This window comes from Panthera tigris, chromosome A1, assembly GCF_018350195.1.
Source record: "Panthera tigris isolate Pti1 chromosome A1, P.tigris_Pti1_mat1.1, whole genome shotgun sequence".
NCBI classification, from domain to species: Eukaryota; Metazoa; Chordata; class Mammalia; order Carnivora; family Felidae; genus Panthera; species Panthera tigris.
In genome coordinates, this window is record NC_056660.1 from 122,402,592 (window position 1) to 122,425,913 (window position 23,322).

Consider the following 23,322-nt stretch of genomic DNA (forward strand, 5'->3'; position numbering starts at 1 on the left):
TGTATGTTGGATATTTGAAAATACTTTCCTGTCTGTGACCCTATTTGATATCTGCACCACTCTGGAGAGATAAGTGTTAGCATATCCAGCTAAGAGATGAGATTCAGAGGAGTGAAGAGACTTTCCTAAATTGAGTTAGCAACTGACTCAGGTACAGAGGTATTAGAAAGAATATTACTATGAATAATTTTTTAGGAGTATACCAGGTGCCTGGCATCTCTCTGAGCGTGTGATACGAATTTTCTTATCCAATCATCATAACTGCTTTACATACTTGCTTAAGTGGAACCTCATCAGAGCTCTTGAGATAGTAGGATGTTGCTGACGAAGCTAAGGTATAAGGAATGAATCACCCTTCATTTGTTCCTCTGCTCAGTCGACAAACCCAGGCTAAGCTTTTCAGTTCTAGACATTTATTTAGGTTCTGGGGATAGAGGTCAGGTAGGACTCTGCTTTCTTGGAGATTACACTGGACAGCAGAAATAAGCACTAAACAAGTAAATAGATAAATACAGAAATCACTATTAAATGAATCAAAATAGGCTATGGAAGTAACTGGGCATGAGAAGTGTACTATCTTAGAGACAGCGACAGATGGTAGGTACCAGAGCTGACATAGGAAAGAGCTACACAGCTGCCTGGGGGCAAAGGGGCAAAGGCCCTAAATGTGATCAGTGGATATTTTGATCCAGCAAAGATGATATAACAGAGTCATCTGGCATAAAGTACTGTGAGATTGCTCATCGAGGGGCGGAAGAGATATCCTGTAGTGGTAGGGAAAACCCTTTGGCTTTGAGAAAGGTAAGAAGCCGCTGAAGGGTTTGAGAAGAGGAGTGACCTGATAGGATCTATTTTAGAAAGGCTGTCCTGTGCCATACCGGGAAGAACCCATAGAGGGCAGGGAGGAACTCGCCCAGGACAGGACAACTAAGAAGTGGTGGGAGGGAGTGGGGGTGGAGGTCGTCTCAATGATTATACCTGGTTTCCTGAACCAGGCTTCCTGAGGAGGCAGAGATCAGTCTCATGAGCATGTTATTTTCACCTTCTGCGAATCCTGTGCTCGAGTCCTGCCACACACACACACACAAGAGAATCTCCATAAATACAGGGGTCGTTGCTCTTCTCAGAAAATGGCAGAGAGGAGCCACTGGGGTGGGCCAGCAGGCAGAGCTGGGCCAGAGCTACTCTCCAGACTGTGGCCCCAAGGGGCCTCACTCACCTTGGACTTCTCCTGATGCAGCTCTATCTGGATGTCGGTGAGCTTGGTTCTGAGGTCTTCATTGGCAGCTTGAAGGGCGACGATGAGCGCTTCGGGCTTCTCGCCCTTATTTCGCCCTTTCTTGGACATTGTTCCTTTCTAAAGGGAGTCTGCTGCTTTTTAATTCCTTTCAAACAGGTGCTGCCATGTTACTGCTTCTTCTCCTGGGGGCAATGTTTCAGCATCTACTGCGTGGTGCTCCTTGGTAAAGTCTCCTCAGCCGCTGCCCTGGAAGCCCTGATTAGAGGCAGAGACAGCGGTTACTGCTGTGGCAGAGACCTGGGAGAAGTGCCAGGCAGTGTCTCTCAGCCTGAGCAACATGTAGGAGCCTCCTCCTGAGGGATCCTGTCCCCAGATCCTCCCATCCACCTTGCACATAAATTTAGAGCGATCTTTCCAAAGATCTGGTCTGGTCATGTCAATGCCCTGCTCAAAATCCTCCAAAGACCTATGAGTATTTGAGTGTATCTTTCATATCTTGGAGTGCTCTTTATGTCTTTCAGCTCAGGTTCTCTTTCCCTCTCTCTCTGCCTCTACCCTGCTAGCACTCACTCATGCCACACACACACTCCCTCTCCCTCAAATAAAATGTAAAAAAATAAAAAAATAAATAAATAAGCACTAGTTCTTTCAGAAGTATAGACAAGGACTTCTCCCTCCAGTGGGGTGAGTAAGGAGTTTCCTTGAAGAAGGTGGCACTGGCCTGGAATTTGAGGAGTAGGATGTTAATGGATTTGGAAACAGGTGAAGCATCCTGAGCGAAAGAAATGGCAGGTGCTGATATACAACAAAAACAAACAAACAAACAAACAACCACAGTAACTATTTTGTGGGGAAAAAATGGGGGCCTGATCCATTAGGCAGAGTATGGTTGATGAGCACTAATACTGGACAGGGTGCCTGGAAATGACAGATTGTGGGAGATCTGGAACATCAACCTTAAAATTTTTGAATCTTACATTTTTAGTAAGCAATGGAAGCCATTGAAGTTTGTGGCAGGTGGATACCCTAAGAGGGAAATGCTTTGGTGTTGTCATTCTGATGGCTAAGTGGGGAGAAAATGCAGGTAGGGAGACTAGATAGAAGGCTACCGAACTTTCCAAGGTGAAGGATGATGAAGTCCTAAACAGACCAGTAGCAAGAAGAGAGTGAAAAAGAGGGAAGTGTCTTGATCTACAAATTCTTAAATGCTTCACAGGAACGGGATCAGAAAAATATGGGTATGAAACTGTTAAAGTCAATGGGAAAAACATGGCAAGATACTAGAGAAAGTTTGTCGCAAAACCTTTTTGAAAATTGGGTATTGTGTACACGGAGGTGCTTCAGTCCACAACTATGGGGAATTCCTACTGGTCACCCATATGTTCTGGCAGCTGCTGCTCTCTCAAGGCCCATGGTATACAGCCTGGAGGACCATGCTGGGATCCTGGGCTTCCTGCCATTTCTACGTGAGCACTGGGGCCCTGCCCTTTGGAGTGTGACCCTAGGGAAAGGGCTAGGGAGAGGTTAGGAGGTAGGGAGGACCAGTCTGTCTCCAGAAGTCATGGAACTATCCACCATTTTCCACCCTAATCTGGATGCTGGCGTCGTTCTTCATGCTTATTTTGCAAATGTTGCCAAAGTATTTAAGTGTACAGGTGGGAGATGTCTAAGAGGCCACCATTCTTTGCTTTTAGAGTTGAAATGAATTTAACAAGCTTTTATTGGATTTTTATGACAAACACTGCTAGGCACAAAGCTAAATGAGACAGTATTTAACTTCAAGAAGGTGCTAGGTGAGTAAACTCACACATGTATATTAACAGGTTTCTCTTCCTCTAGCTGATCTCTAAATATTGCTGGTCCCCAGGGTTCCCCAAAGTTATCTCCTCTGGTCCCACCTATAGAGTAATGACTCCCCATTTTATATCCATAGCCCTGACCGTTCCCCAAATCCTGACTCACATATTCAACATCTTACTTACCAATTCTACCGGGATATTTGACTGGCCTATCTATCAAACCTAACCTAAAACATGGATGTCTTTATTACTAGTCCCTCACAGCCTTATTCCCTCCAGGTTTCCCATATCAATAAATGCACCACGACAGGCCCAGTTGTTCAGATCTAAGCTTAGAAGCCATCCTTTTTTCTTGTATCCATTATTTCTCTTCTCTAGTCCACCAAGGGTCCTGTTTGTGTTTCCTATAAAATATGACTCCCTTTGGTCAACTTCTCTCAAACCCCTATGGTGCTGCCAGAACACAAAAAAAGGAGGAATTTGAGGAAAGCTTCATAGTCACTTCATAGCCTTATGGTCTTCCTGGATGAAATAAGGCTTTCCTTTTCTTCTTTTTAATATTTATTTTTGAGAGAGAGAGAGAGAGAGAGAGAGAGAGAGAGAGAGAGAGGGAGAAAGCGTGCATGTATACGAGTGGGGGAGGGGCGGGGGGGTGGAGAGAGGATCTGAAGCGGGCTCTGTACTCCCAAACTGCGCTCAAACTCATAAACTGCAAGATCATGACCTGAGCTGAAGTTGGATGGTTAACCGACATCGGAGATACAGAAATGGCAGAGAAACAGCTTTTGGAGTCACAAATTTGCCAATGTATTTAGAGAAGGTTGTGACCTGGGAGAAGACAAACGGGGGTTAGATCACACAGGTTCCTGCATGATCAGTGGTTAGATATCATTGCTAATGATTAGATTTCATTATGTAGAAATGAAACAGTTGAATAGAAGTGTAATAATAAAAGCTTATACTGACTGACTGCTATGAGCTCGACATTGGACTAAGCACTTAACATACTGCTTTCATTTCATCCTCACTAAAATTAGGGGGAAATGATTCACAGAAAGAGTAAGTAACTTGCCTAAAATGCCTGAGTTCATAGCTGATGGGGCCTTCATGCAAGACTGGGACCCAGGCTTTGATGTCCTGGGCTGCACTGCCTCATTTTAGAGGCATTTTAGAGAGGTAGCTCATTTTGCATTTTAGAGAGGTAGCTCAGGCAGTGTGAGGGAAGGTGAGTTCCTAGGAAGAGAGAGACTAGAGGCAGGAAATTAAGTTGCTTCACTGCTTCACTGGTCGGGGCAGACGTAATACAGCCCTGAACCTACCCATGGCCAGGGGGATGAAAAATGATGTGGCAACTCTGACACATGGAGACTTTGATGGATTCATGTCTTGCTTTTAAACTTTATTAGTGGTTTGAACATTCTTCTCTGCCATTGTAAATAACGAGTACCAGCTTTGTGGTATTGCTCGCAACAATAATGTGCAATGCCACAGTCACAGTTTACATTTTAATTTATAATCCTTTCTCCCAAATATAATATTATGTGCTTGACTTCATGATTTTTTTGTCTGGCAATTATTTTGAGTTTAGTCCCATAAAGGCTAGGGAAAAGAAAAGGGTTACAAAATTTGAAACATGTTCAGGACAGAAAAAAGCATCACAGAAAGTTAGCAATAGAATCAACTTATGGATACCATAAGGTGAGCATTTATTCATAAGGATGGTCCCGTACATCCACCTAGTGAAGGGGAACTGTCTGGAGTCTTTTCCAGTTGTGACGAGGATCTGGCAATCTCATGATTCTCGAGTATAATTTTACTACAATGTCTCTGTCACTTTGTGCTGCATTTCCCCCCTTTTGGACAGCTTTACTGAGATACAATTCACATAAACAATGTACACTTTTAAAGTGTATTACTTCAGTGGTTTTAGCATATTTGCAATATTGTGCAATCATCACCGCAATGAATTTCAGAATTTTTTATCACCCCCAAAAGAAACCCTATACCCATAAGCAGTCATCGCTTATTCCTCACCAAACTCTCCCAGCCCTAGGTGATCACTAATCTATTTTTTTCTCTTTATGGATTTGCCTATTCTGAACATTTTGGAAATTATTTCTTTTATCTTTTTTATGTAGACTTCACACACAGCACAGAGCCCAATGTGAGGCGTGAACTCACAAACCCTGAGATCAAGACCTGAGCTGAGATCAAGAGTTGTACGCTTAACCAACTGAGCCACCCAGATGCCTCTATTCTGAACATTGTGTATTAAATAGAATTATATGATATGTGTCTAGCTTCTTCCACTATAGCATAATATTTTCAAGGTTCACTCACATTGTAACATGTGCAGATATTTCATTTCTTTTCATTGCTGAGTAATATTCCCTCGTATGGCTAAAACTGCATTTCATTTACCCAGTCATCAGTTGATGGACACTCGTACTGCCTTTGCTTAAGTGGCCTGAGGACAGCCCTCCAGAGAAGCTGTCAGCCTTGTAAAGGGATGCCATCCCTGAAAGGAGTGTGCTGGAGAGCATAAAGGAATGCTTTAAGGTGTCACTGAATGCAGATGGAATGTTTCTGGACCACCCGAGGAGTCTTTGTCAATGACAATGTCCAACACAGCAGATGACCTGGAGGAGGAATGGAAGCCTTATTCAATTAAGCCCCAATCCTCTTAAAGATATCAGATAATTAAGAGATAACCTCTCAGGAATCCTTGTATTTTAAAACAAGGATCGTTGTTTAAGAATAACCAAACATTGTTTGAGAGGGGAATATAAAGTACTATGGCATTGGAGTGTTGGACGATTATACAGAAAAATGTAAGTGATAGTCTCACATAGTTCATGACACAGAGTTGCCACTTACTGAGTGCTTTCTATTTCTACTATTGGCTAAGGTTGTATAAACAAAATAGTTTGTTAAGCACTGTCCTCAAGAAGCTTAAATTGAGTAAGAATGATGGAAGACATGGAAAAAATAGTAATTCAAATGTCACACTTACGGAAAGACTCTAATACGAAAAAAAGCTGTTCTTATTCTTGGTTCTAAACAATCTCATTTAGGCACTGGCACAAAACCCAAGAGAGAGAAAGCAAGGAGAGAGGGGAGTGACATGAACATGAGCAGAGGAGGCCTTTTTGCTTCCTCACCCTGGTTTCTCCTTGCACACCCCTTCTGGAGACTGTAAATAGGATGCTGCTTTTGGAGTTATCTTGAGATCATCTACTTTCAGGTGTAGCCCTTTTATGTCTTTTACTGTTTAAGGAACATCAAGCAGTTATTTTTAGAACAAAATGTCCAGGTTTAAAAATTCTCATTCAGCATTATTCTCTTTTAAAGACATCCACACTTTAAGATTTTAAAAAATCAAGAAATTTAAAAAGGAACCCCCATGCACTATTTGTGGGAATGCAAACTGGTGTAGCCACTGTGGAAAACAGTATGGAGGTTCCTCAAAAAGTTAAAAATAGAATTACCCTATGATCCAGTAATTCCACTGGGCATTTACCCAAAGAATATGAAAACACTAATTTGAAAAGATACATGCACTCTTATGTTTATTGCAGCATTATTTAGAATAGCCAAATTACGGAAGTAGCCCAAGTATCCATCAATGGATGAGTGGACAAAGACGATGTGGAATAAAAGGATATTGGAATAAAATATCCCTTGAATATTTATCCAATGGAATAAAAGAATAAAACCTTGTCATTTGTGACAATATGGATGGTCTAAAGGGTATGACTCATATGTGAAATTTCACTCATATGTGAAATTTAAGAAAGAAAACAGAGAAAAACCAAAAAAAACAACTCTCAACTACAGAGAACAAACTGATGGTTACCAGAGGGGAGATGGGTGAGGGAATGGGTAAAATAGGTGATGCAGATTAAGAATACACTTATCAAGGAGCGCCTGGGTGGCTTAGTCCGTTGGGTATCCAACTTTGGGTCATGTCACGATCTCGCTGTTCGTGAGTTTTAGCCCTGCTTTGGACTCTGCTGACAGCTTAGAGCCTGCAGCCGGATTCTATGTCTCCCTCTCTCTCTCTGACCCTTCCCCACTAGCACGCTCTCTCTCTCTCCCTCTCTCTCTCAAAAAATGAATAAACATTAAAAAGTTTTTAATTAAAAAAAGGAATACACTTATCAAAAATAAAAAAAGAAAGGGGTGCCTGGGTGGCTCATTCACTTAAGCGTCCAATTTCAGCTCAGGTCATGATCCCATGGTCTGTGAGTTTGAGCCCCGTATCAGGCTCTGTGCTGACGGCTCAGAGCCTGGAGCCTGCTTCAGAGTCTGTGTGTCCTTCTCTCTCTCTGCCCCTCCCCCGCTTATGCTCTCTCTCTCTCTCTCTCAAAAATAAATAAATATTAAAAGAAATTTAAAAAAGAGTACACTTATCATGAAGACCTCTGAGTAATATATAGAATGGCTGAAATCACTACATTACACACCTAAAACTAATACAACACTGTATGTCAACTATATGGGACTGTTTTTAAAAAACAAAAATTAGAAATGTTTATTAAATTAGTTTATAAATATTTAAGTATGATGAATCTATGCTATTGATCATAGAATATAATTCTGGTTGCATAGTCTGTCCAAGAAAGTAAAAATATCCTAGATATTCTGATACTTTAATGTCCAACTACACTGTCTACTTGCTCTCACATCCTAGGATACCACACGATTCTTTGTCAGAAGCATGGCCCCATATTTGGTCAAGAAAATGTGGCCACTATTTATGGAGCACTGTTCTTGTCTAGTCATAGATGTTAAAAAATCTAAGCATTGGTTCTATCTTCCAATGGCTTCCAACCTATAAAAGGAGACAAACGTCTGTAAAGAGAAAACAAATTCTAGAAAGCAGTGAATGCTATAGTTGGTACATGTTGTGGGAGTAGCTTAGTTTGGACTGAGGAAGATGAAGAATTGATAGAGAAGGTGTCATGTGAGCTGAGTCTAAATGATGTTGTGTAGCTTATTGGGTTCTTACTCTGTGCTGGGCACTATGCTATGGCACACTAACATTAGGTACATTAACTCACTGAATTGTTCCAATCCACCCTTTCAGATATTTCCTCTTACTATTTCTTAGGCAGGAACTGAGGATCAGAGAGGTTAATTAACTTGAGAAAAATTACACAGCTAAGAAATGGCAGAGCTGCAACTCAAATATGCCATCTGTCCATCTCCAAAGCTTCTTAACACTTTCATTACCACTGTCCTGAAAGTCAGGCAGGATTCAGCTCTGACTGTGCATAGGCTAAAGAGGTGGGCAGAAGTGTGCCATTGTCAATTGGGGGCTTACAAAAAAGAATGGTAGGATGTAGTGGTTAAGAGATTAGAATCTGAAATCAGAAAAAGTGGCTTTGAATCAACCTTCCTAGCTGGATCTTCTTGAGAAGCTATTTAAACTCTCCAAGCTTTAGTTTCTTTACTGTAAAATGGGGAAAGGGATACATCAACTTCACTGAGCTCCTGCAAGGAGTAAATAAGCTAAAGTGTGTCAAATAATTAGGCAAATTACTATTACCATCATTACCATGGTTATTCTCTTTCTAGGAGCTAACTATCCACTAAAAGCCAGTTTAGATTTTAAGAGAAGAAGAAACATATTTGTCACCTATTCACGTTAAAAAGACAGACCAGGAAAAGCACAGAGATCCCTGGGAAGACTAATGGAATTCATGTCTATGCTTTTGGGGAAATGGGACCTGCATTGGCAGGATCAGTATTCCCAGGAGTCTTGGCTTTGCAGTTGGTTTTGCCCTAAGCTATAGGCTGGATAAAGTCATTATTAATCTTGGAGGTTCCAATAAGGTTGTTGCCTCTGAGTCATAATTTGCAAAGCAACTGTAATATAAAAGGGCTGACGTTCCTAAATGTGAAGCTAAAGGCTCCAACACTTCTCTGGGATTAATATTTGAGTATGTCCACTCTACAAAGCCGTGGTAGTTTGTTTCAGCCATTCCCACTTTTTTCCTAAAGACGATGCTCTGAGGCCAATGTTATTAGTATTTAAAATGAACGAATTAAACTGCTTACTTGATGCCTGGTGATCTGCAGAGACATATTAGCACTTCTTAAACCTTTCTGTAGGCAGGAAACAAGTCTCACTGCGCATCCATGAACTTGACACAGCGATTTAATATAAAGGACGAGGGGGTGCTGTTTAAATCAGTCCGACCCTGGAGTCCTAGTTTCCCTATATAAAGGGGATGTGGTGGTGTGGCCACGGCATCAAAAGACTTTTTATGCATTACACATCTATTAGAAGAAAATGAATCTGAAAGGCTGACATTCAGCATAGTAGTGATTATGCATCTTCAAGATTGTAGGGGTACCGGGCATGTATGTCTTTTTATGTTTGTTTTTTCTCTCTCTCCTAGTCTTCCACTGAAATACCCTCTTTATCACCTAATAATATTAGCAATCATTATTATCATAAAGTATTTAAAGTTAACGTGTTAAGTTTTCATATTAATGAAATGCTTTTTTCCTATTAATGAATGCTAAATAAAACCCAAAACTTATTAGTCCTGAAAGATGTGTTTTTTAGATCTCAGGTTCAAAAATTTACATCAGAAATATACTTCATAAAATGTAGAATAAGAGAGAGATTTTAGCACACATATAAGAGATATCTAACCTCTTTAAGGGGGCTTGTCAGGAAGGTTTGGTAGAAGTGATGTCAAATTTGGGATCCAAACCAGGTAGGATTCATCCAGAAATGCTTTATTCTGCAAACCCTTGGCTTTGCTCATGCATGCCTTTCCCTTTCTCAAAATCCTGGTGATCTCCCTTGCATCTTTTAGGGCCCAGGTCTGATGTCATCGTGTATTACTTTCCTTTGCACGTTTTCACCACGCCCTGACAGAATAAGTTATTCCCTCATCTGGATTTCCATTTTCACTTTGAAGACACTTATTACAGTATTCATCACTCATTCCTTAATCTATTTATTCATCAATTCACATGTATTGATGAAGCACCTTGAGGAGACGGGTGTCTGTGCTAAACATGAGAGACGGGGTCCTTGTCCTTCCCAGAGGAAGAGTCAGCAATTTTGTACAGTGTGGCAGTTGCACATATGATAGGAGATAGGAATCACAGGAGCCTTGGTGGGTCAGGAGGGACTGCTTAGGAAAAGTGATACATAACAAAGATGTGTAAGATGAGAAGGAATCGGCCATAAAGGGTTTGAGGGGGAAAAAAGAATGTTCCAGGTGGACAAAGCACAGAGTATGAAGGTCTACAGGTAAAAGAGAATATGAATGATGCTGTGGGAAAAAATATAGGCAGGAGCTCAGAGGAGGAAAGGTTAAGAGATGAGTTTACAGAGGTAGGCAGAGAGGGGCTGGCAGTCTCAGCAACACCAGAGGATATGGACTCCATGCCCATAGCAATGTGGAGTCACCAAAGGGTTCATACAGGGGAGGGACTTATCACATTTTGGTTTTAGTAATAATCCTCTGGCAACAGAGGATGGAATGGACTACAGAGGTAAACAGAGATGCAGAAAGAAAATTTAGGAGACTGTCGCCATAATTCATTTACACTGTAGTTATTTTTTAGGCGACTGAGTCCCTTAACTTAAGGGCAAAACTGTGTTTTAGTCATCTTTGTACTCATAGTACCTGTCACAGTGACGACCACGAAATTCAACTGAATTAATATTGATCCAAACCCAGGGAGAACAACTGAGATTGAGGGATATAGTTCACAATTTTTATAAAGATCATTTGTAATAAGGTTTATGATGGGAAATTTCTTTTACTTTGCAGGAGCCCTTGAATGACTGTTTTGATTTCAGGCAAAAGTTAAAGCTTGGTGTAACAATTAAATAAACAATAAAACTTAATAAGTTTTTATTTAAGCCATGTGTTGAAATTTCATAGTCCTTGCTGCTATCCATCATGCTCCCAAGCTTAATTTCACTCCTCGGCACTGAGTAAGTCATCTTGCACCGTGATCTTTTGTCTGGATTTAGAAGGCTTTCAGAAGGACTAGTGTGGCAAAATAACTCTCTCAGTGCTTTATCAACTTCTTTGCATTGTCCTTTCTTTCCGTATTCGAAGTATTTTGCAGCTGTTATAGAATGAAAAGTACCAACTTCACTGGATGTGGAGGAGAAATCCCAAACACAGCAGGAAACAATTATGTGTTCAAGGTCAGATAGCAAGAAACATGTCTCAGAGCCCCTTCCTCAGGCAGGCATTCGGTGTCTGTACGCTCTTATTAAAAACAAACTGGCATATTAAGTTAAAGCAAAATACCCAAATCAATGAAGGAAGTGGTCCTCAGATAAGTATATTTATAAGTGACAGCAAGCTTTCCTATTTTAGGTATAAGTAAAACATGTATAACCTCTTCTGCTGTTTCCTTGTTTTCAAAGGCCTTGAATTAAAAAAAAAAAAAAAAAAAAAAAACACCAAAAAACAAAAAACACCTATCATAGAAAAGCACCTTTGCAAAGTGTCAAAACATGAGCAGAAATTTCTATATATAGGAGGTGGATAACATGTACCTGCTATTTTAAAAAAATGACAGAACAATATCTGTATTCAGATTTTCATTGATTAATATGACTTAAGTAAAAGCACATAAACTTCTGCATATACTATATGGTTCTATTAGAACTGCAGTTAATTTTCCATATTCTACTGAAGAGAAACTGGCTGTCACCATTTTCCCTATGATAAAATATAGCATAAAGTAGTATAATAAAGTATAGACCATTATAGATTATTCCCATTTTAACATTTAGGATTTTGTTTTGAGTTCTGTCCCAGAGGCCAATGTTTAACTACATTTTTTTTTTTCAATTGATGGGATCTCGGAAGCAAGCCTGTGAGGTGGACTAATGGAAGGTAGTCAACTTAACCCCAACGTAAGTCATGTGCTATAGGAAAATAATTTTAAGAAACATATCAACTATTCTCTCTTGAACCACAGTTATCTGCAAAGTACTGTGTTACAGTGAAGTTGATGTATTATGTATGTACCAAACAAAGCTGCATATACCATGTGTCAAAGGAATGGGGAAAACACACACACGTGTGTGCACACACACACAAACAAGAGGAAGAGCAGCATGAAGGCAAGGACTCTCCATCCCTGGCTCCTTGCGAATCTCAGGGCCTAACACAGTGCCAAGCACAAAGTAGATTCTGAATAAAAACTTCTGAATAATGGAATGACTTCACCAAAAAAGAAGTCCTTATGGTTAAGGTTGGGACCTGAATGATGAAGAGGAATCAAGGAAAGACAGGAAGGTAGGACAAGAGGAAGATAAGTGTGAGGAATACATTATAGATCACAATGTCTGGTGCGCAAGGTTCATTGTGAGGAACCAATGAAAGGACAAGTAGAGAAATAAAGAAAGAGTAGATTATGCACAAGTAGATTATGCATGAGTTGACCTAGATACCGAATTTACATCTTGTTATAATAAATACTGAGAATCTGATAAACATATTTAAGAGGAGATGTATGATCCAATTTTTTAAAAGGAAGATTAATCTTGAAGTTGTGTGCAGAGCGGAATGGAACAGAAAGGAAATGGAGGTTAGAAGTCCACAGAGGAATCCAGTGCCAATGTTCAGATAGAGAGGACGTTTGTATTAGGATGGAGAGTAGAAAAGCTTTTTCTTACCAAAGCTAAAAGAACTTGTATTCATCTCACCATCACCATTCTCTTGATCATCACTCTACACCTTTTTGCTTTATCGAGTACGTCATATGTGCCGAGCACTGCACAAAATGTGCTTGTGCACGTTCTCCCATTTCAGACTTAGAACAAGGCGATGAGACACATGCAGTTACTATTCTCCACGGATCAATGAGAGAACTGAGTTGACAGGAGACCCATTCTGTTAATCAGAGACAGAGCTAGGGAAATGGCACAATCAAGGTGTGTGTGACTCAGAAGCTTCTTACGGACTTGAGTCATTATGCTTCTCTCCATCTGGTGGGTGGTGTTTGAAGAGTCCACATAATGTGCTGACTTGGGGAAGTAATGATAGAAAGAAGGGAAGGTCAAAGATGACAACCCACTCTTGCACATGGGACATTAGAAGAATGTGGGTACTGTCCACAGACTCGTGAGATGAGTCATACAAGTGCTTAGAAATAACAAGACCTGGGGTGCCCGGGTGGCTCAGCTGGTTAAGACTTCGACTTCCACTCAGGTCATGATCTCACAGTTTGTGAGTTCGAGCCCCACATCAGGGTCTGTGCTGACAGCTCAGAGCCTGGAGTCTGCTTTGGATTCTGTGTTTCCCTCTCCCCCCACCCCTCCCTTGCTGTGTGTCTCTCTCTCAAAGATAAACATTAAAAAAATTAAAAGAAATCACAAGACCTAATATTTTCAGGGTGTTTAACATAAGCCAGGCATCACACTAAATAACATGTATTCATTTTCTCATTTAATCCACAACATTATAAATATTACAGATAAGGGGGAAAAAGCCCCCCAAATAAATATGGATTGTGTAAAATTACATTGGTGATAAACAGCAAAGTCAGGACATAACACGGACAGTCTCGTGCCAGAGACTGTTTACCCAACAGCTATGCCAGACCAGAAATACTCTAGTTTTTTTTTTTAGAGAAATCACGTTTGAGGGCATGCAGTAGCATCATTTAATTATAAAATTAGATTTATAATTTTTTGAAGATTTTATTTATTTTTAAGTAGTCTCTACACCCAACATGGTGCTTGAATTCATGACCCTGAGATCAAGAGTCCTGTGCTTTACTGAGCGAGTCAAGCACCCGCAATGATTTGTTGATTTATATACCTACTTAAAAAATTTTTCTCCACAACTTATTCGAAAACAATGTCCAAACCCTCAATCAAATAAATGCACTTCAACATACTAAGATTACAGGCATGTAACATGAAGTATATAGGACGTGTGTATACATACAGATAGGTGTTTAAATGGCAATAGTTTTCTTTGAGTGGTAGAGGCTGAGAGATCTTAATTTAAAATTCTTTTTTTTTTAATTTTTTAACATTTATTTATTATTATTGAGAAACAGACAGACCATGAGCATAGGAGGGGCAGAGAGAGGGGGAGACAAAGAATCTGAAGCAGGCTCTGGGCTCTGAGTTGTCAGCACAGAGCCCGACGTGGGGCTTGAACTCACAAACCGCCAGATCATGACCTGAGCCAAAGTCAGACGCTTAACTGACTGAGCCACTCAGGCGCCCCTGAATTTAAACTTCTTAAGGCTTTTCTTCCCCCACCCCCACCCCAGATTTCTATAATAATTGTTATGTAACTTCTATAATCTGAATGAAATAATGTTTGGGGGGGGGGCAATGAAGAACTCAGTAAGGAAAGAGGAGCAAACAGAAAGAAAGTAAGGTAGAAAACTAGCTAGAGCTGGGAGTGAGCTTGGAACACACAGGCATGCTTTCAATATCACATTATGAAAAGCTGGAATTAATGCAAACAGAAATTTTGTCCCTGAATCTGAAATGCTTTGGACTCTAAAATGCCCCTTCTCTCTGCTGAAGAGAGAACCAGCCATTAGACACAGCAAGTCACAGCACAATTGTTCACTCAGTAAAGCCGGACAGCTGAAATCAACAAGATCAGAACAAACTCCTGAATGGATGCCAGGCCCCTTCTCAGGAAGGGACTATGCAGTCAATTAGATTGGACCTTGAATAAATTGTTTTTTGGAAATCACAGGGAACACTGTTTTTTATCAAACCTTTCTCTTTTTTCACTGCCTGCCAGCCTCTCCCATGTATATCTTACAGACTTGAGAGTACACATCACTCAGGGAATTAAATTGTATTACCTATGAAATTAACTTTCCTTCCTTCAATATCTCTATCCTTTTTTGCTTCATAGAGGCAGAGATTTTCCTGGGCCTGTTCACCACTTTATACAGAATGCTTAGCATAGAACCTGATGGTAGGTACTCAGATATAAAAATGTTTGTTGAAGTAAGGGAATGGAGCCAAAATGCAATTTTCTTTTCTTTCTTTCTTTCCTTTTTTTTTTTTTTTTAGAGAGAGAGGATGCAAATGAGTGAGGGCAGATAGGGAGAGGGAGAAGGAGAGAGTCAGAGTGGAGCCCCATGTGGGCTCGAGCTCACTTGTTGCAGGGCTCGAAATCACAAACTGTGAGATCGCGACCTGAGCTGCACTCAGATGCTTAACCAAATGAGCCGCCCAGGCGCCCCCAAAATGGAATTTTCAATGGCGAGAATAAAGAACTCCTTTAAAGCCACAAAATATTAATGTTGTTCTCCCAAAGAAGGACTATTACCGAAGGAGGTGTAATTCAAGATTGACTTAAGCATATTGCTATCTTACCCTATGTTAAACTCTGGGGTATATTAATAATATCTAAGTACTCAGAAATTTAAGTAATATACTTTCAAATGTAAGCAATTTACATCTAAGAAATACATTTTCCTCCAGTACTTTTCCTTGACTTATTACTTCCTGACAGAGAAAGTAGGAATTATAGTTTCTCACTTGAAACTCAATACTTTCAAACTATTTCTATAGACAGTCTTATTAGGAAAAGCAGTCTCAAAGCTCACCAGTTTTTCTCCACATGGAACCTACAGGAAGATTCTGAGAGCCAAACTTCCTCTTTGGATTGTAAGCAATCTTTGATATTCCAAAGCCCTGGGGCCTTGGCCTATAACATTCTACATCACAATAGCATTTGTATAGATAATTATTAAACTTCATCTGCTTACTCACCTCATACTGTGACAGATGAAAGCTACTGGTACTGCTAATCATCGTCATCATTATTATTGGCCATTTACTCCAGCTGGCCACAGTGCTAAGCTATTTACAAGCATTATCTTTTCAGTGCTCTGAAGGGTGTTAAAAGTCATCTAGTCCAGCTCTGAATGCATGATTTATGAATCCTCTCGACACCTCCCCAGTTGGAGACACCAACATCCAAATAATGAACCGCAGGCCTGAAGATGTGATGAGTGTTGCAACAGAGGAGGAAAGCAGACACTCCTGGAGCACAGAGGAGATCCAATTCCCTGGGGAGGACTCAGGCTGCGCCTAACAGAAGGCACAGCTGAGCTGAGTCTTGAAGGATGACAGAGTACTTGTCATATGGTTGAAAGGATAGGGAAGAATGGAATAAATATAAGATTGGGTAAGAATCACGGATGTACCAAGACTATTGATGAACCGGAGTTGTGAGGACAGAGGAGTAGGGAAAGGAATTTGGAAAGGGCTCATTTTTATATCTGATACTAAGCTGATCTGAATTTTCAATTTGGGGTGAAGGGTTCCATATTTTTAACTGGACAGTGAAAAGGTGTTTAATAACTGTATTAAAATCTTTCTATATGTCAAGCACAGTACTTACCATTGCGCATATATTATTTCCTCAAAACAAATTCATGAGATAGATATCATTTTCTCGTTATACAAGAGAAGAAATTAAAATTTTAAATTTGCCCAGCATGACACAGCTTGTATGTCTACAAGCCACTCATTCATTCGACTTTTCCTTCAGAGCCTGTGGTGTGTCTGTTAAAATTTAAAATCATGTCAGCCTGATTCAAAAACATTTGTTTTAACCACTACACAGTAATTGTCTCTCATTTAGTATAAGAGACGGAATCTCTATTTTTTCTTTTTCATATCCATTATTATCTTTAAAACTCTCAGATGACTCAAAGACAAGTCCTATTCTACAGAAAGCGAACAGTGAGGCTACTAAACACATTTCTGGTCCGGAGCATTACAGAGATTTACTACAAAGCTGTGTATCATTGCTCTGAGAGCTGACTGAGTTAATCGCTTAGGGCATTTCACTGATAAATCCCATTTTTCAGGGCACTTATAATCTAGCAGTTAACATTTTTCCTGTGTGAAATAGGGTAAGACAAGGGAGTACTTTACTCTGGCACAATAGTACGCACAAAATAGCTATTAAATCTTAAATGATCACATGAGAGAGATAACTAAATAAGATGGGATTTGAAGCCTAAATCTAGGGCTGTGGTGGACAAACTTCGTACAGTGTTCACCTGGTTGCTTCGTACAGAGACTGACAAAATACAACGAATAGCAGTAAATAGTAATCATTACTATTCCCCTTGTATTCATTCAGATGGGGTAACGGAGACTTAGAGAAGACACACGATTGGCTCTCAGCCCAGAGCTGGTAAGTTACCGAGTGAGGCTTTAATCCAAGCTGTTTGACTGTACAGGCAATTGTCTTTGCTCTTTCACTATAGCACCTCCCTCATAGGGAGGAGGTGAAAATTACATGGAATAATGCAGGTAAAAGGTTTAGCAGAGTATGTGTCAAATAAGCACTCTCTTTAAAATCGGTTCAACAAATATGTATGAACACTTAATTTTGCTAAGCACTGTTGTTGGCACTGAATAAATAAAATAAAACGTAAGACATACATGTCTGGCTCCTGGAGCTAATGTGTTAGTTGGGAGAGACACACAGTAAGCATGATAACTAAATAAATAAGTACTATGCTTGATTATGAGAAAGTGCTATGGGGAAAAAAATAATAAAGCACAGAGGCAATAGGAAGTGTCCAGGTGGGCCTGTAATTTTCGATAAGGAAAGTCTAGGAGGAGTTAGGATGGTGGAGAAGCAGAGGGACTGGGATTTTCCTCATCCCTCAAGCACAGCTGTACTGAGGTCAGATCACTCAGAACACCCAGGAAATCGATCTGCGGAGTGGCAGAAGGATCTGCACAGGTGGAGGGAGGCAGTTTGGCAGGATCGAGGGTCACTTCAATGAACAAATCAAAGCACACCTGGCTGAAGACTCAAACACTCCACCACTGCAAGCAAGGAGGAGCTCTCCAGGGGACTGACCAGTGGGACAGAGCAGCCAAATATGCAATGATGGCATGCATGCAACATACATCAGAAATGCTTCCTGTGCCAGGCCCTGGACAGTGTATGACCCCCTCGTAATATAGTAGTGCTCGCAGGTACAGGACACATAACAAGCTATTAAAACAGGCAAAAGACAGAAACTTAGCCAAATGACAAAAGATAAGAATTCTCCTCAAGAGAAAATTCAGGAAATCACATCCAGAGAATTGCTTGAAACAGACATAAGCAACACATCTGAACAAGAATTTAGAATAACAGGCATAAGACTAATAGCTGGGTTTGAGAAAAAGCATAGAAGACAGAAGAGAATCTCCTGTTGCAGAGATCAAAGACCTAAGAACTAGTTGCGATGAATTAAGAATGCTATGAGTGAAATGGAAAATAAACTAGATGCAGTGACAGCGAGGATGGAAGAAGCAGAGAGAATAGGTGAAATAGAAGATACAATTATGGAAATGATGAAGCTGAAAAAAAGAGGGAAAGGAAATTACTAGATCATGAGGGGAGAATTAGAGAGTTAAGTGATTCCATGAAACAAAACAATATCTATGTCATAGGAGTTCCAGAAGAAGAGCGAGAGAAAGGGGTGGAAGGTTACATGTGATAAGGAACACTCTAACCAAATAGGTGCTGTCTGGAAGAGAGCGAGCCATGCAGATGCCTGGGTGGGGTGGGGGAGCGGAAGCATTCCAGGCGAGTGTGGGGCAATTACAAGAGCTCCACAGCGGGCACAGACATCCAAGTTCCAGGAACTGCAGGCAGCCAGCGAGGCTGGAAGGAATGAGTAAACTGGGACAGCAGCCAAGTTGAGGGCAGACATTAATGGGAGGGCAGCGTGTGCAGACCATGCTGTGCTTTTTAGGCTATTTTACATCAGCTTGGGCTTTTCCTTGGAGTGAGGGCCCCACTGGAGGGTTTGATGGAAGGGTGCCCTGATCTGACTCAGGTTTTAGCATTTTACTGACGGCAGCAGTAAGAGTGGAAGAATTTGCATGAGTGGTGGTACCAAGACAGGTTTGGAGGCCCTTGCAAAAATCCAGTTTAGAGATGGTGGTAGCTTGGGCAGGGGTAGGAGCTGTGGAGGCAGTAAGGGGAATCAGATATAAGCTGCTGTTAATCCTTCTTAAATTGATATCTGGCCAAAAATTATGACCACTTAATTGCTGAGCTGAGATGCAAAGCCACAGAGGCCTGACTGAAGTTTTAAAGTATTCTATACTCTGCTTCTGAAATGTATTAAGCTCCCAGTTTAAGAAAGGCATTATGCCAGGCACTGCAGATGAAAGAGATGATGGTGACTATCCCTGTCCCTTTAAAAGCTTAATTCTGCTAAAAGGACAATACACCTTAACTATATGTGGAGGTATAATGTAGCCATATGCATTCCTCCAATAAATGTATTGGGTGCAGTTTTAAGTGCTGGAAATAGATGGGCAGAAGAGACAAAAATCCCTGCTCTCATGGTGTTTATATTCTAATAGAGACAAAAAATCATCAAGAAATATATATAAATTATATAGCATATTAAAAGGTAATAATGAGGGACTTCAAAAAGATCAAGTTCATACTGCACAACACCCTTAATAGCGAAAAATTGGGACCCATGTAATGTCCATGTAAAGGTAACTGGCTTAATAAAGTGGCATGTCCCAGTCTACAAATTAGTATGCAATAGTTTTAAAATATATAAGTAGATCTAGTGAATCAATGAGACTAATTTTACTTCAAGACATATAATAAAGAACAAGATAATGAGTGAAGGAAAAAGCCTAATGTTATACACACACACACACACACACCTCTATGTACACATATATATCTATAATGCCACAATATACTCTGGAATGACATAGGATAGATTTAGGAATCAAAAAGGCTTCCTAGATGGTTCACCTCACTGGCTTCAACCCATGTGAGGAATGTAGTTCCAACCCCTCCCTTCTCAACCATGGGTCAGTCCCCAGGCAACCCTCTACGGCGGCATGGCTTTGTGGTCACTGCACAATACACTGTGTGGTCCTCTGCCCCACTTTGACAACAGCTCTGACAATTACAGACTTTGATCTACTCTAGAAAAGCTGAAACCCTTAGAGAGCACAGGGTTGGTCCTGGGTGCGAACAGGATTTCTTCACTTTCTCTCCTTTCAAGGCCTTCTTGGGAGTTTGGGGGTAACTAGAGTCCCTTCTGGCCTCCTTTCTCCTCCTCTGCCACCATCTTCTCAAGCCCTGTCTCGCTCCATTCAGTCTCCCCATGATCAGTAACCATGATAAACCACTTCTGCCTGTGTGCCAGTAGATAATGTTTGTGTTCACAAACTCTCCCATCTCCCCTGATATGTGAATTTTATTTTAAAAAGGCATTTAGGAGGGCCGCCTAGGTGGCTCATTTGGCTAAGTGTCTGACTCTTGGTTTGGGCTCAGGTCATGATCTAGCCATTCATGAGTTTGAGCCCTGCACTGTGTAAAGCCTGCTTGGGATTCTCTCTCTCTCCCTCTCTCTGCCCCTCCCCCACTTGCACTCTCCCTCCCTCTCTCTCTTTCAAAATAAATAAACTTTAAAAAAAGGGATTTAGGAAACACAAGCATTGCATTAGATTGTGTATGAGGAAACAAGCTGTTACCCATAAACCACTGTATATAAATTCAGTTATTAAAATGACTATTAACTCGCCCATCTTCTCCACTGCACACAGATTAAACGTTATGATTATTATTACCCTTCTCACCTCCTCCATGGTATACACATTAGGAAATGCTATAACTAAACTCCCTCGCCCAGCCCTGCTCCTTCTGTTGCTGGGAAGGCATTCACAGAAACTGCAGGAAGCTGAAAGGCCAAGGATTCCAGTCTTCCCTCTTCCTAGTGCTGCTTAGTAGCCTGTCTCCTTATATATAAGTTTACAAGGTGTCCGAACATGCTTTATCTCATCGATATTCACAATTAGACTCAGGCGGATTCTAGTGTCCCCACGTTATAGATGAGAAAACTGAGGCTCAGAGTGTGCGATTACTTACCCACATTGTTACAAGGCTGGTGTTTAAGCTAAGCTGTCTTCTTCCAAATGCCATGGTCACATACCACAACCCGGGCTCTGGCCCTGAAGGGCGTTTTACCACATAGACGTTCTCTCCTATAGCCTTGCCCAGAACACGGAGTGTTTTCCCTCTTTCTACTCAAGAACATGTGAGGGTGCTGGTTGATTAGGGGGATGCAGAAGGAGGAGTTCAGAACCAGAGTTAAGCATACATGGTTTGTGACTGTCCACACCTTGTGTGAGGAAGCCTGTGTGGGAGCCCATGGGCTGCACCTGTGCATGCACACACTTGGGTCATTTGCCTCCTGTGTTTCCCTGAGTCTGTTTCTGGATCCTCTTCAAGTCATCTAATAGAATGTTCCTTCTTGCCTCAGGGCCTTCACACATCCCATTACCTTTGCAGGGTCCTCTCTTCCTTAGATCCTAATGATCTCCGTTCAAATGTAATTGACTCAAGGAAACTGTTGTAGGTTGAGTTGTGTTCCCTAAAAAATGACGGTCAAGTCCAAGGTTCCAGTACCTTTGAACGTGACTTTATTTGAAGATAGGGTTTTTGCAGTTGTAATCAATTAAGAGGAGGTCTTACTGGATTACGGTGGGCCTTAATCCAGTGAATAGTGTGCTTTTAAGAAAAGGAAAATTTGCTCACAGACACTCACAGGGAAGAATGCCTGGATGAAGGAGGCAGAGATTGGAGTCACACGTCGACAAACCAAGGAACACCAGGGATTGGCAGCAACCAGCAGAAGCCTGGAGAAAGTCACAGAGGAGATCTCAGAGCCTCCAGAATGAACCATGTCTGCAGACAGCTGAGTTTCAGATTTCTGGCCCCCAAAGCCATGAGAGAATGAATACATCTCTGTTGTTTTTGCCACCCACTTTGTGGTAATTTGTTAAGGCAGCCCTGGGAAGCTAATACAGAAGACTTCCAGTTTCTCCAGATCTGGCCAATTTCTTCTACTGTATGTTTTCACAGCACCAGCTATTTTTTTGTAAAGAGCATTGCATCACAGCATGTGGGTTATATATTTATTTGATTTTTTTAATCAATATTCATCCCCCCACTAAAATGGAAGCCCTGTGAAAACAGGTGATGTTGGGTTTTGCTCACTAGACCGACTAGCATAAAAACAGTACAGTTTGCAATAAATATTTCTTAAGAAAGAGTGAATGAATGAAAAGAGTGATGAATGGCAAGAGAACAGCAGAGCACTTGCAATTTTGGCCCAGGGGTGTGGGAAAAGTGTCCTCCAGCGAGCAAAACAAAGATCTCTCTATCTCTCTCTGTCTCAAAACTCTGCCTCTCTTCTCTCTCTCAATAGCCATCTCCCTCTCTCTTGCTTTTGCCAAGTTAGATTCAGAACATTTATCTTTTTAAAAATTTGTGGGGAATGATAAGATTGACAAGACAGTTAATAACACTGTCAACACCAACACTGATGATACACTGTGAAAACTGTGAAAAATGAAAACAAAGGATTTCTTTCTTTAAGTTAGAGAAAGTGGATATGCTTCGTCATTTTCTCTTATCAGACAGCGAAATCTTAATTATTTGTACATCAACTTTGTATATAATCTAAAATGGCAGACAATTTTTATTTGACGAAGACAGTAAAAATCATACATTGTTTTCTATCTTTAGGTTAGCTATTTATAAATATAACTGCATTCTCATGTATCTTAAAAATTACAGAAAAATGATGTACGATGATTGAGGTCAATAGCTCTGGAGTCAGACCCCATGCTTAAAGACCAGCTTTAACCATCTACAATGGTTACACTGGACCTTGGACACATAACCTCTCTCTGCTCAGCTTTTAATTTCTATCTCATAGGATTGTGATTTGGGTGAAATAAGCTAATACATGCAAATACATACAAGAATAATTGGCATGCAGTAAAACTCAATACATTGTAGCATTATTATTACTATTAGACATCTGACGTTTGATGAGACCATGGTGAGTAGTCACCGAGATAATCTCATCTATTCATGTCATAACTATAAATTGCAAATCATTTTCTTTTTTCATCTTTCAGAATTAAGAAGTCATCGACAAAATAGACTGGTGAGTGATATGTGGGGTTAGGAATGGCAAAGAGATTCTGCAAACACCTTTCTTTGTATTAAAAAATGCTGAAGGCTTAATTAATCTTTTTTTGAGGGGGAGGGATAGGGAGTAAGGGGCATAAAATAAAATGTCCCCCAAACACGGAATTATAACACCTTATTTTCACTCTATTAGAAGCATTAACTTATTTTTATAGTAATTTTTAAAGTGCAAGTATTTACCCTTTAGTCTCAGTCTTGCCAAGTCAGAATTTCAAAGGATTGTTAAACACTCAGGTTTAAT

General features: G+C 40.6%; 1 protein-coding gene across 6 annotated transcripts in view; it reads right to left on the minus strand.

Annotated features, from left to right (window-relative positions):
- JAKMIP2 (janus kinase and microtubule interacting protein 2) overlaps positions 1-23,322 on the minus strand; it is a 207,607-nt gene that overhangs the window by 66,629 nt on the left and 117,656 nt on the right. For 5 of the 6 annotated variants that reach the window (XM_042986694.1, XM_042986687.1, XM_015536589.2 and 2 more), the window contains exon 2: positions 1,220-1,495. In XM_042986694.1, the coding sequence (XP_042842628.1) occupies positions 1,220-1,348 (129 nt within the window). In that variant the 5' untranslated portion in view covers positions 1,349-1,495. Of the gene's footprint in view, positions 1-1,219; positions 1,496-21,627; positions 21,719-23,322 lie in introns of all 6 variants that reach the window. The other variant, XM_042986664.1, reaches the window with a different exon arrangement.